The sequence below is a fragment of the Capricornis sumatraensis genome, chromosome 19, assembly GCF_032405125.1.
Source record: "Capricornis sumatraensis isolate serow.1 chromosome 19, serow.2, whole genome shotgun sequence".
Lineage (NCBI taxonomy): Eukaryota > Metazoa > Chordata > Mammalia > Artiodactyla > Bovidae > Capricornis > Capricornis sumatraensis.
In genome coordinates, this window is record NC_091087.1 from 27,778,229 (window position 1) to 27,791,046 (window position 12,818).

The 12,818-nt window shown below is 47.6% G+C and overlaps 1 protein-coding gene across 1 annotated transcript in view; it reads right to left on the reverse strand.

Moving 5' to 3' along the window:
* Window positions 1-12,818, reverse strand: part of CRTC3 (CREB regulated transcription coactivator 3) — a 93,733-nt gene that overhangs the window by 13,789 nt on the left and 67,126 nt on the right. Inside the window, exons 7-9 of the mRNA XM_068991304.1 lie at window positions 7,307-7,342; window positions 5,484-5,569; window positions 3,283-3,332 (exon numbers count right to left, since the gene is read on the reverse strand). Of these exons, the coding sequence (XP_068847405.1) occupies window positions 3,283-3,332; window positions 5,484-5,569; window positions 7,307-7,342 (172 nt within the window). The remainder of the gene's footprint in view (window positions 1-3,282; window positions 3,333-5,483; window positions 5,570-7,306; window positions 7,343-12,818) is intronic.

Below are 12,818 nucleotides of genomic sequence, written 5' to 3' on the forward strand. Positions count from 1 at the left end.
GTGACGGAGCCTGGTGGTACAAGGCCTGGAGGGTTGGGGGAGGGGAAATTCCTGAAGGATGTCAGAGCTGAGTTGGAAGGCTCAAGAATTCAGATGCTCCAAACGGGAAGATCGTTGCAGGCAGAGTTCCCAGCACGGGCGAAGCAGAGACGCATGTGACTACACTGTGGGCACTAGGAACTTGGCCGCCACAGGAAGGTCAAGTTTGGAGGGGAGATGTGATGGGATATGGGCCTGGAGGAGGAGGCAGAAAGTACATGAGGCTTAAACTGATGACAAGAAGCCAGGGGAAGGTGGAGAGCACGGGAAAGACACACTCATCCTTAGGCCAGACTTGGGGAGGGTGTAAGAAGCGGGGCCTGGAGGCAAAGAGGTGAGTAGTGCTGCCGCTGAGCAGTCAAGACATAATGAGAGCATGGAGGCGGATAGATATGGAGAAATTCTGGAGGTGTTTAAGGAAGTGCTCAAGGGTGACTCCTGATTTTCTGGCACGGGGACGGGTGGAACCACCCCCACCAGGACAGGGGACAGGGAAGCACATGAGTAGACTGGGGACAGGGTAGGTGGTGTGGGTAAGAGAAGGACTTCTGCTGTAGACGCTGAGCTTCGGAAACACGGGAGGACGTGTCATGGGATGTCTCTCGAGGAACGTTCTGTCAGAACAGTGTGGGAGGGAGCCAGGCCACCGTGGGCCGAGGAACAGACAAGCAGTAAGGGAGCCTCGAGGGGAAAGCCTTTCAGAAAGTGTGGCTGAGAAGTCTGGAAGTGAGAAGAAGGAACTAGAAAGGAACGCAAGGTCAGATAGCACTTTTCGGTGCAGAATCCTTAAGTGTGATTAATGCAGAGAGAAGACCTAGTAGACAGGGAAAGGTAGAAAACACAGAAGCGGGAAGGATAAGCAGGAGAGAGGCTTCTGGAAGGGCCAAGGACATCGGGTGTGAACAGACGGCCAGTTGGGTCCCTGGGACTAGAAACCAGGAAGGATGGCATGTGGGGCTGGGAGGCATGGAGTGAGGGGTGGGAGGGAAGCTGGGCGTTCATTCCTGCTGCTTCTCTTTTCTTGGTGAAGTAGGACTGGGATCACTGTGGAGGCTTGAAGAGAGAAGGGGAAGTAGGAAAGGGGTCCTTTTGGGGTGAGGAAGGAGGATGATTTAGACTGTAGAAAAGCTGAACGGGATACCTTGTCTTCCAGACAGCTGGTTGCAGTGTTAGGGCCAAGGACTAGGAAATAAACTGGCAAATGCAGAGCTGCTCGCTTTGCGGGCAACGGGCTCTCTGGCTGGGTGCTCAGAGGGAGGGAGGAAAGGCGAAGGCAGAAACCGTATCTGGTAGCACAGAGCAGGGACGGAGAAGGTAACCATGACAAACACAAGCCAGGCTGTCACCGACATTCAAAGTCCCCTCCCTCTGCTGGAGAGGAATATACCCTGTAACTTTCCAAATTCAGCTGCTAGAGCCACCTGCTGGATCCGCTATGGGGCAGACGACGTACTCCCTGGCTCAGAACTCCCCAGCGAGTCCGGGTCGGGCTGCCCCTGCCTCCATGCTCTGCAGGCATGCTCCTGCCGTTCCCTCTGCCCTTCCCTGCACTGCGTCCTGGACTCTGGTCACAGCCATCGTGTCAGAGAGGCTCCTGCAGACACCCGCGGTCGCCTTTCTCCTTACTTGGCTTTCTTTCTCCTCACTGCGTTTACCAACACAGGATGTGTATTCCCTGGCTTGATTGTTTTCGCCTACTTTGCTCCACAGGAGCCTCAGCTCGTTGAGAGCAGGCACCTGTTCTGTTTCGTTCACTGCTCTGCTCCAGTGCCTAGGAGTAGGGGGTCAATAAACACCAGCTGAACAGAAGTCACGGGACAGAATCCTACACCTAGTGTAAGAGCAGGAAACCAAGTTTTGTCACCTAAGGAACCCTGGTTTCAAAGCTCTCGGGGGCAGGGATGAGGAGTTGAGAGTACACAGCCCCTTCTGTAATTTAGGCCTGTGGGGCCTCCATCACCCATCTGCCTGAGGATTGAGCCAAAATGAATTCTTGAGAAGAATCTTCAGCCCTAGCTGTGGGGATGACCTATACCCCAGGCGTGATGGTCTCACCAGGTGGGCACCCTAGAGGGCATTTTGACTTTCTCAAGAGGTCAACCCTGATCTCAGCTCAGTGGGCTGTTCATTGCATGAGTTTATATTTAACTAGCTGAAAAGAATGCCTGCGCTCCCATTGCTCAGGAGGGTGGGCCCTGAACTCAGTGCTGTTAGACAACAGTGAAGGCTTTACAGGGGAGATGAGAAAGAAGGACGGCCTGAGGTACTATAGCTGGAGTTCCTCTGCAGACTGTCAGACCATCTAGAAAGCGCACCTGCGCTCAGCTAGATCATGCAAGAGGCCAGCCTTCAAACCACACGGTTTGGTTTTAGCTTTGGAAGAGCTGCCGTTTCGAGGTTTTTGTTCCAACCCTGGGGGGCAGCCTTGAGGGTCACTGGGGCCCCCTCTGCCCCCGTGCTCTCAGGACCCCACCGTGCACCCCAGGGCTCAGCCCTCTCTGCGAAGACCGCGAGAGAGGGCCCTCCCCATGTCTGTGTCTCAGTGAGAGCGCCTTCACGGGTGTCAGTGTGCGGGCTTCATCAGCTCTGTTGTCTCCACGTCCCTCCTTGGTCCCATCTCCTCAGGAACATTTTAATCTTTTAGTACTGCACATGTTTTTTTGTGAAAGCTGTCTCTCACATTTTTCAGGGAGTGAAGCTGTATACTTCTAAATACATTAATTAGCTGTTCCACAGAAACTCCTTTTAATACCACAAGCTTTCCTATTTATTCATTTTCCATTAGTTTAAAAAAATGTGGTAAAAATAAAATGTACATAACACAAAATCTATCCCTTTGAGGTTCATGGTTTTATGGCATTCGGTACTCTCTTAGGTAACTTCTGGGTCACCAAGTTGCCAGGGGCCCACGGATTCCAAAGGCGAGAGGCTGGTGGGCCCCCTCCACGCCTGCAGGCCCCGGCTTCCTCCAGTGGGGTTGTTTGTTTACCCAGAGTCGGTGATATTATTCTCAAACATATTTATGGCAGTTTTACTTTTGCAGTTATGTCATATAATTACTTTGAACAAATGAAATATGAGCATACCAAAAGAGAGCTGTTGTTTTTGTGAAAATTCAGTTGACTTTCAACTTATATGTAATGTGTGAAATTTCTCAGTGTTCTCTGATGAAGCAGCAAGACGTTCCTTTCAGTAAAACCTTCAGGACGGCCCTGAAACAAGAACTGAAAGAACATCTCTTACCTGCCACCTCCCACATCACAGGATCGAGGGCGCCCAGACAGGGACTGGATCTGGGGAGAGACATAGGAAGCCAAATTCAAGTTTTTGAAAACTGTCATTGCAGGTATCCTGGGGCTCCAGTCAGTGCGAGTGGAGAGCCAGCATAGAAACAGCATCCTCACAAAGCAGCAGTTTAAGTTTTGACTAGACTTTTCCAGGCATAAGGGAGGCATGATACTAATAAATTTTCTTAATTTGATCCTTCTAGATGATTCTCTTCTAAATGAATTATCTTCTTGTAAAAGGCCAATATGCGTCCCATAGAGCTTTTAAATAAATGTTCATTTTCTAACGAGCCTCAGAGGAACAGGAGAAAAAAGAGACATGAACTAGAGTGAAGAAACAGGAAATTAACATCTGAAGAAAAGAAGTATTTCAACTAAAATCTAACTCGGGGGGGGTGGATTTCTCTTTTTTTCCCTTGTTTTTTAAAATCTACTTTATTTCTTTGGCAGTGCTGGGTCTTAGTTATGGCTCACGGCCTCTTCAATCCCAGCTGTGGCATGGGGGGCCTTTCAGTTGCGGCTTGCAAACTCCTAGCTGCGGCACGTGGGACCTAGTGCCCTGACCAGGGATGGAAGTCAGGGGTGCCCTGCATTGGGAGCGGGCAATCTCAGCCACTGGACCACCAGGGATGTCCCTAGAGGGTATTTTCATTTTGTTTATTGTCCCATCCCTGCACCTCAATGTCTGGCAACAGGTACTCAATATATACTGGGTTGGCCAAAAAGTTTGTTTAGGTTTTTTTTCCTAAGATGTTACAGGAAACCAAACGAACTTTTTGGTCAACCTAATATATGCTTAAAAAAAAAAAAAAAAAAAGAATGAACCTATTGACTCATCTCTTCTTACAGAAGTGATTTATGGAGAACTGCAAATCTGTAACAGCTAGGGGAGATGAGGGGAGTTCCCTGGCAGTCCAATACTTAGGACTCAGTGCTTTCAATGCCTTGGTCCTGAGTTCAATCCCTGGTCAGGGAACTAAGATCCTGCAAGTCATGCGGCACAGCAGCGAAAAAAAGAACTGATAGAGATGAACACCGCTTTCCCTAGAGAGTACCTCTTCCCTGGTGCTCAGAGAAGACTGGCTGCCTCTGACCCCTCTGTGGGGAAGACACAGCTGTCCTCTGACAAAGGCCTCCAAGACCACTGGCGCCTCCCATGGAAAAGGACAGTGGGCTTCTCCTATGTCTAAGTATGTGAACTTTTACATCTCTTTGCCTCCAGAAGACTGAATATCAAAACACCTTGCTTTTACAAAAGGCCTTTCCAGCCCACCCTAATGCTAATGATGACTTTGGTAGACGTGGCAGAAGAAACTGGCCCACAGGACGCCTGCCCAGGCGGCAATGACCACAGCACTGAACCGCCAGGGAGTGCCCCTCATCCCACTCAGCTCTGATGCACTTGCAGTTCTCCATTAATCGTTTCTGGGAGAAGAGCTGAGTCAATAGGTTCATTCCTTTTTTTATTATTATTTTTTAGCATATATGTATATATATATATACACACACATATATATATACGGTTGTCCAAAAAGTTCATTTGGTTTCCTTTGGCTCAGAGCTGGGCGGACGTGTTGTTTTCTTTCAGAGGCAGCAGATTCTGTATGGAAGAAAGCCTGACTTGGGTACCACGGGACCCCCCTCTCTTCCACAGCAGGTGGGTTAACAGAGAGGGAGCCGGGGTGGAGACAGGGACAAGTACTCAAAGGCTCTTAGAAACTGTTAAACAGAGGACTTCTTTCCGACTTCCAGGTGACTCAGGTCAAATGGGTTTCACTAAAGCAAGGAGTTATCTGGTGAACCAGCCATTATGGACAGAAGTTAGTGACTGGCAGCTGGTGTTGGCTACAAAACAGAAAAATCTGCCTCTGACTTGTAACTGGGTTTCAGCACTTCCTATAATATGAAAGAGATAGGAGGGACCAACCAGTCTTTCTGAAAGAGGGAATTCATATGGGAACTAGAAAGTTAAGAGATGGTTATGCTAACCCATCGATACAATTATGCTTGTTTTATTTGAACCATCATCCCCTAGTATATTCTATCTTTGTCGCCAGACTTCTGCTCTGCTTTTTTTCCCCCAAATCCTCTGTGGGATTTGACACTGACCTCTGAAGGGCAAACATTCAGTGACAACGAGGACAGCTGTCCACCTACCTCCTTGGTCTCCCACAGCTGCTTCGGGAGTGGCTTGGGGACGTTCAGCAGGTTCTCTTCCCTCAGCGGGCCGGGGACAGACACCACTGAAGGGGAGAAGCACAGTTAGAAGGCCCCCCACTGCAACCCCCACCTCTGGCCCAACAAATGACCTTTGTGAAAACAGCTGAGTTAGCATATATTGACTGTCTGCTACAGATGGTGTTTTGAGTATTACTGTGGGGGATGCATGGGTGAGACGTGAATTCAGCCCCTGAGGATTTCGTACCCTACACGTGGGAAAGGGTGGCATGTGGATACCCATGTCTGGAAAGAGGACTGGGGGAGGCCCAAAAGGTCAAAGGGCTCCAGCCTTTTAGGGACACAGGAAACAGCCATCCCCAGAGAGAGAGCAATATGAACGAAGGCTGAGAGTGGAGGTGATGGACAGCCACTGAGTATATAAAGGAGAAGGGTGGGAAGGTCAAGGTCAGGGAGGGCCTTGCAAACCTGGCGAGGAGAGGATGGAAGAAAAGGAATGAGGAGGGACCCACAAAAATCCAGGAGAGAGGGAATGAGGAAGGTAACAAAGAGAGAAGAGGAATATTCCATGGAAGACAAGGTGGCAGTGAAGATGCCTGGTCCTGGGCTGGGTGTGGGGCAGAAAGAGGAGTTGAGAACCCAGAGGGATGAGGAAATCTCCTTCTCCAGGGGATCTCCCTGCCCCAGGGATGTAACCCAGGTCTCCTGCATTTCAGCTGGATTCTTTACCATCTGAGTCACCAGGGAAGCCCCTGAAAGATAACATCAGATGACAGGAAAAGTTGCAAGGGATGCGTGAGATGACTTAAGGCTACTTCTCATGACAGTCTGGTCACAAGAATATGGCTGGAATGGACTCCAGCACTGTAAAGGGGACTGTTTCCTCGGAGAAGCTCACTACTTTTTGTGACTTCATATCCAAGACTGGTTGTAATTCTTCAAAGAACTCACTGGGAATGCAAACAACCTTGCAGCCATCTCTTTATTTCTGTCCTAGTGGATTAGATATTTATTGCTGTTTCAACTTTTCATGATTTTACTCCTGGCCTGAAATGGCCTTCCCAGAAAGGAGCATATATGATGATGAAAGAGATTTGCTTCTGGCACAGGAAGCTCCTCATTTATCACAGTCCCTGTAAGTCCTGACCCCTGCAGTGTATAAACCTAATTTAGTTGTTCACTTTCAGATTATGAAAATTAAATTTCAGATTATAAAATTTTAGGGAAAAGAAAACAGTGCCTGGTACTGAATAAATAAATGAGCTGTGTCAGGCCTTCATCTGTCAATAGCTTCCAGAGTCATTTAGTAGATCCCCAACATTAATCAGCTTTATGAAACTCATTATCTTCTGTAAGGTTTGCAATTTCATTTTGCAATCACTTTGCATTTTCCTCACATTATTTATATCTGTCGATTACTGGCTCACAAAACTTTCTAAACAGGCTGAGAAAGACAGCTGAGGAAGGATGGATATTGGAACAACCAATGGCTTAAGTGTCTAATCACTATTCTCATGTGATCACAACTTGCTCCCCTGTACAGCCCTATGACTGTGGGACCATGGGGACCCAGATGACAAGGAGCCTTTGTAGTCTAACCACACATTTCCCTTCTCGTGGCCTTGATCAGGGCTGGCCTTAATTTTGTAGAGCCTCTCAGAAAAGAAAACAAGTCAGCAGTTGTCAGCATTTTTGGGAAGTCCAGAAAACTTGAGTATTAACTAGATCAGATGTTAAGAGGAGGTTATGTATACTACAGTCAGCATCCCACTCAGCACAGGTAGGTGAAATCAGTTCATTACCTTCCCCATGCACGTCATTCTCACCATCACAGAAACCTAGTGGGAAAGAAAAAAACACTATTATGCGGTGCTTTCACCTTTATTTATTCATGAATTAGTAAATCTTTCTGATTCAAATAGAATTTTGAAAATTCCAAGACAATTTTGGTATAGTGATGTTCACTCAGAGGGCATCAGCATTTATAGTAAACTTAAAATAGATAGAGCTAACTTCCAACCAGTCCATTCTAAAGGAGATCAGTCCTGGGTGTTCTTTGGAAGGAATGATGCTAAAGTTGAAACTCCAGTACTTTGGCTACCTCATGCGAAGAGTTGACTCATTGGAAAAGACTCTGATGCTGGGAGGGATTGAGGGCAGGAGGAGAAGGGGACGACAGAGGATGAGATGGCTAGATGACATCACCGACTCGATGGACTTGAGTTTGAGTGAACTCTGGGAGTTGGTGATGGACAGGGAAGCCTGCGATTCATGGGGTCACAGAGTCAGACATGACTGAGCGACGAACTGAACTGAACTGAAGTCTAAGGTTGGTGCCTATCTACTTTTCTTTAAAATTATCTCCGTCTTTAAAATCTTTTACTGCCTCTGTCCTGAAAGAAGAACAGTTTACAAAGTCTGAGAACCTCTAACCAAATCACAAAGAAAAGAAAGAAGTAATATAGAGAGTGAAGTAAAAAGGCACAAAGTGTTAGCCGCTCAGTTGGGTCCGATTCTTTGTAACCCCATGGACTGTAGCCCACCAGGATCTCCTGTCCATGGGATTTCCCAGGCAAGCACACCGGAGTGGGTTGCCATTTCCTCCTCCAGGGGAGCTTCCCAATCCAGGGATTGAACCCACGTCTCCTGCAGCTCCTGCACTGGCAGGTGGGTTCTTTACCACTGAGCCAGCTGGGAAGTCTATACACATACGTGTATCCCCTCTGTTTTGGAGAGACTGTTCTTGCAGCGGAATGTGAGGTAGATTGAAAGGAGAAAGTCTGAAGGCAGGAAGACCAAGTGAAAAGCCTCCATAACAGTCCAGACGAGAAGGAAATAAGTGGGGTATTTATTGGCAGCGAGGACAGAAAAGAGGCGGCGGATTTGAGATACACAGCAGGCGTAGAATGAACAGGACTTGGCTACTCAATGGGTGTGAGGGGTGTGGGAATGAGAGTAATTAAAGACAATTAACTCCTGGCTCAGAGTTTCGGTAACTAGAAGGATGATGGTGGCAATAACCAATGTGTTAGCACCAAGTTAATATATAACCAAAATATGTGAGAAATGGAATGTTTCCTGCCGTATCAGTAAACAAAGGCTGTCACAGTCACCAGTGATTGCAGCCACCAGGGAACTCAGGAAGGAAAAAACACCTCCATCTACCAGCCATCAGACTACAGCCACTCCCCATGGTGAGCCCTGAGGAAATTCGGGATGTGAAAACACAGGGCACTGGCCCCGACAGCTGAGCTGCATATGAAAGGAAGGATTTCAGGGAGCCTAGACGCTTGCACCTTCCCATACACAGGTTATCTGGTTTTCTTTAATTAACCACAATCTTTTGATGTTCAGACTACCTGCCCTTTGTTGCAACACTCCTATATATCCTGGCTCCTTCTGTCGCCTCCTCAGAACAGTCTCTCTGAGCTATCTGAAATGCCATCTCCTGGCTGCAGTCCTCATTTTGCCCAAATAAAACTTAACTCACAGCTCTCACGTTGTATGGTTATTTTTTCAACATATCCAAGCCTGGATTTTTACTACTGGATGAAAAATATCAGATGATACAACTATAAATAAAGGGATTAAAAATAAAAGGGAACGAGTTGTGAGTGGGTAACCAGAAGCAGGGGAAACATGGAGCAGCCCTGCAGGGAACAAGCAGCCACAACCAAGGCTCACGTGTGCTCCAAGACACCTCGCGGACTAGGAGCCGCCAGGGGCTGACCTCCTGAGCGTAACTGAGGCCGCCTTCCCTCTCCCCATGCTCATGCCTGACGAATCTAGAACGCCTCCCAGCACAGCCTGCAGAGTACTTAACCAGAGTGTCTCTCTCAGGAGACCTCCCCATTCTGGGTCCTCCTGCCACCTGCGTGACACTTCTGCCCCCTCTTTAGATCTCCGACGCCTTTGCCATCCCCCTCTCCCTCCCATCTGTGCAACCAAGGCTCACCTCTCTCGTTTGTTTAGTCACTCAGTTGTGTCTGACTCTTTGCGACTCCATGGAATATATAGCCCACCAGGCTCCTCTGTCCATGGGATTTCCCAGGCGAGAATATACTGGAGTGGGGTGCCACTTCCTTCTCCAACAGGCTCATTTCTTTCAGGGCTATTTGCATTTTAAGCCTTCATGGTGCTGGTCAAAGGTATAGTATTACCTGCGGTAAGATCACTGGGGTTCAAGGCAGATCTCCTTCCCTGGGAAGGAGCTCAGGGCTGTGTTTCTTAAGGCTGGTGAGACTCAGCCTCTACAGCTCTGGGTGCTAAGAAGACAACCATCATGCCTTGCTCCGCCCTTAGCTCTAGACTGCTACTTGAAAGGGCAAGGACCACCCTGGCCCCTTACTCCACTCGCTAGTGATGAGCAGAGGTGGGTTAGGTACAGTCCTAGTCTACAGGGCAACAGGCAAGTGTCACAGAGTGCCATCAGGCTTACCCATTCAGGGGGTATATGTGTGTGTGTGTGTGCGTGCATGTGAGTATGAAATGATAATTAAACTGCACATGCTGCTAAGTTCTGGATAATTAAACAAGAAGAGAGAAATTATAAAAATCTTGCTTGGTTGCATAAAAGTCTATTTCTCTCATTTCCATCAACTCCTCACCATGGATGCCTTGTCACGCAAACTGAATAACCATTATGAGAATTACTGACCATGTATCAGCCTAATGACTGTGTCTTCTTGGGACACAAACTTTTGCTCGTGCATGTATCACAGCTTTCTGCTCATGTAGTGAAGCTGTCAGCAGATGCTCCCTTATGATCTACTCAGAACCAAAAAAAATAGTGGGAACGTTAATTGAAGCTACATCACTATGGTCCGGAAAGATTCCCAGGGAAAAGGCAGTTCTTCCTCTCTGCTTGTGGAGTCCAATTCCCAGCTTCAATTATAATTTTTCCCATCACTTTTAAAATCTTTACTTTATTTGGTAGCTCCTATAATAAGAAATACCTTTTTGCAAAGCTAGTCGATATTTTTAAAAATCTGAAAGGAAAGCAAATGAGAAACTTTCATGAATGACAGGGGGAGAGGGGAAAGACAAGAAACTATTTAAAATAGCTCCCACCAACAGATAGAATTCTCCAGAAATAATTCCTATCCTTGGAGACTTGAATAATATTTTAAACACACTGGCTTTCCCATGTAAACACAGCCATATTTGGATGTGTTTCTGAGTTCTGCTGTACTTCCAAGGCAACTGATGCAGGGACACGGTTCAGACGTCCAGGCTGGAGGTCGGCCTGCCTTCCACAGTTGTCAGATACCGGGGTACAAACACGGCAGGCTCGAGCTGCTGATGTGAAAAGTAGGGACCCTGGGACTCTGCTCCAGGATTTCCTTCTTTCTTTCTGCTTTCCGTATGGCTCCGTTGTAGGATCAACACTGACACTCTGTTGCTTTTCTTATTTGTCCTCACTCACGCCTTCTGACACTTCGCACCTCTTCCCTTGCAGGCAACATCACTCTTAGGGTAAATACTTCACTTGATTAATCACTTGCTTTAGCTATTTTTCTTCCTCTCTGCATGCAGGCCTCAAAGTCCTGTTACTTAGGATTTCCTTGTTCTCTCTAGGCCTTTAGCCCTTTCTAGAGAAGCACACACTTTGAACAGAGGGCAACACGAACGCAGGAATGGCAGAGGCAGAAAGGCAGCTCTTTCTCGGGAATTCCAGATTGAAGTCTATCAGTCTGGTTCCCTCCCAATCCAGGGAGACTAAGACCTTGCTGCACCTTTTTTAGGCTTATATATTCTCCCCCTCTTTTTCATTTTTATTTTTTTGACCATGCCATGTGTCAGACATGTAGCCTGCCAGGCTCCTCCATCCATGGGATTCTCCAGGCAAGAATACTGGAGTGGGTTGCCATTTCCTCCTCCAGGGGATCTTCCCAACCCAGGGATCAAGCCCACGCCTCCTGTATCTCTATATCACAGATGGATTCTTTACTGCTGAGCCATTGGGCAAGCCCTAAGCACACATTCTGCTTTTTTTGACCATGCCAAGCAGTGGGCGTGTGGGATCTTAGTTCTCCAACCAGGGATTGAACCTATACCCCCTGCACTGGAAGTGTGGAGTCTTAACCTCTGGACCACCAGGGAAGTCCATAGGCTTATATATCCCTACGCACTACTTGTAACTACTGATGCGGAAGCTAAACTACTCCAGTTTCCCATAGGTCCTACTCCTCTAAGTGGTGAGTGGTGGAACCACATCCAGCTTCAACACAGCTGCCAGCTTTACTCTCACAGCCCACTGTGTGCACACAAAGCTTGACGGCCCCATCCTGTCCTCAAGCAGCTCATACTTGACAAAACTGCTTGGGTAAATGGAGCATCTCTGAATTGCATCAAGGGAACAAATACAGCATTATCACAACACGTACCGGGATGATTAAACCCCATCCCTACTGTATGCAAGGAAATAAGACCCAGAATGGATTCCTCAGAAGGAATAGGGACTACTCAGGCTTTAAACTATCTAAAAAGTAAAAGAAACTAAAGGCTAGTATTATCTTGGCCAAAGATGTATTTATTCTCGTTTTCAGACCAAACACACAGCTCTTGTTTGTGGACAACGGTCAGTGTGCACATGGAATGGCTATTTCAGGACCCTTGTTCCTGCTAGATAATAAACCCCAGAAAGGCAGGCTTGGACGGCATCTTACTGAACCAAACGCGATTCAGGTGCAGCTTAGTCAGTGACTAGAGTGTGCTCTGTATGCATAAGCCACCAAGTAATTCCTCCTCACTCTCCATCACTGAGGGCTCCTCCATGCCTGACTCTGTGTGGAAGATACGACCATTAACACACTGACTGCAGGAACTCTACTGGGAGCAGCCCCTCACACAGCTGCTTCACGTGGGGTTCCTGTAAGAGCTTCCCCTGCAAGACCCTTCATGGGGGTTGCTCTGCTGCCCTCAAGAATAAAAACCTCTATGATCCAGAGTTGCTATGCACCAAATTTTGATGCCTTTTAAATACCTTGATGCCTGTCGCACTAGAAATGCTTTCCTATTTAAAATAAAAGTTAATTTTTTTTTTTTTAAAAAGAGCAATCTACTTGGAGCGGAAGAGAAGCACACCCATGGGAGAGGCAGTCAGTGGCACGATAGCCATCTACAGGGAGGGGCTCCAGGATTTTGGAAGGACATGGCGGGTTCTGGGCTGGCAAAGGGAGGAAGGGTAAGGATGGCTCTGCAGACATGAGGACAAAGCTGAGGGTGCTGGCCGGCTGAGTCAGGAGTGAGTTAAGAGAGGACCAGATGGCAGCAGGATGAAGCAGTTCTGGAACCCAAAGCAGTTCACAGACT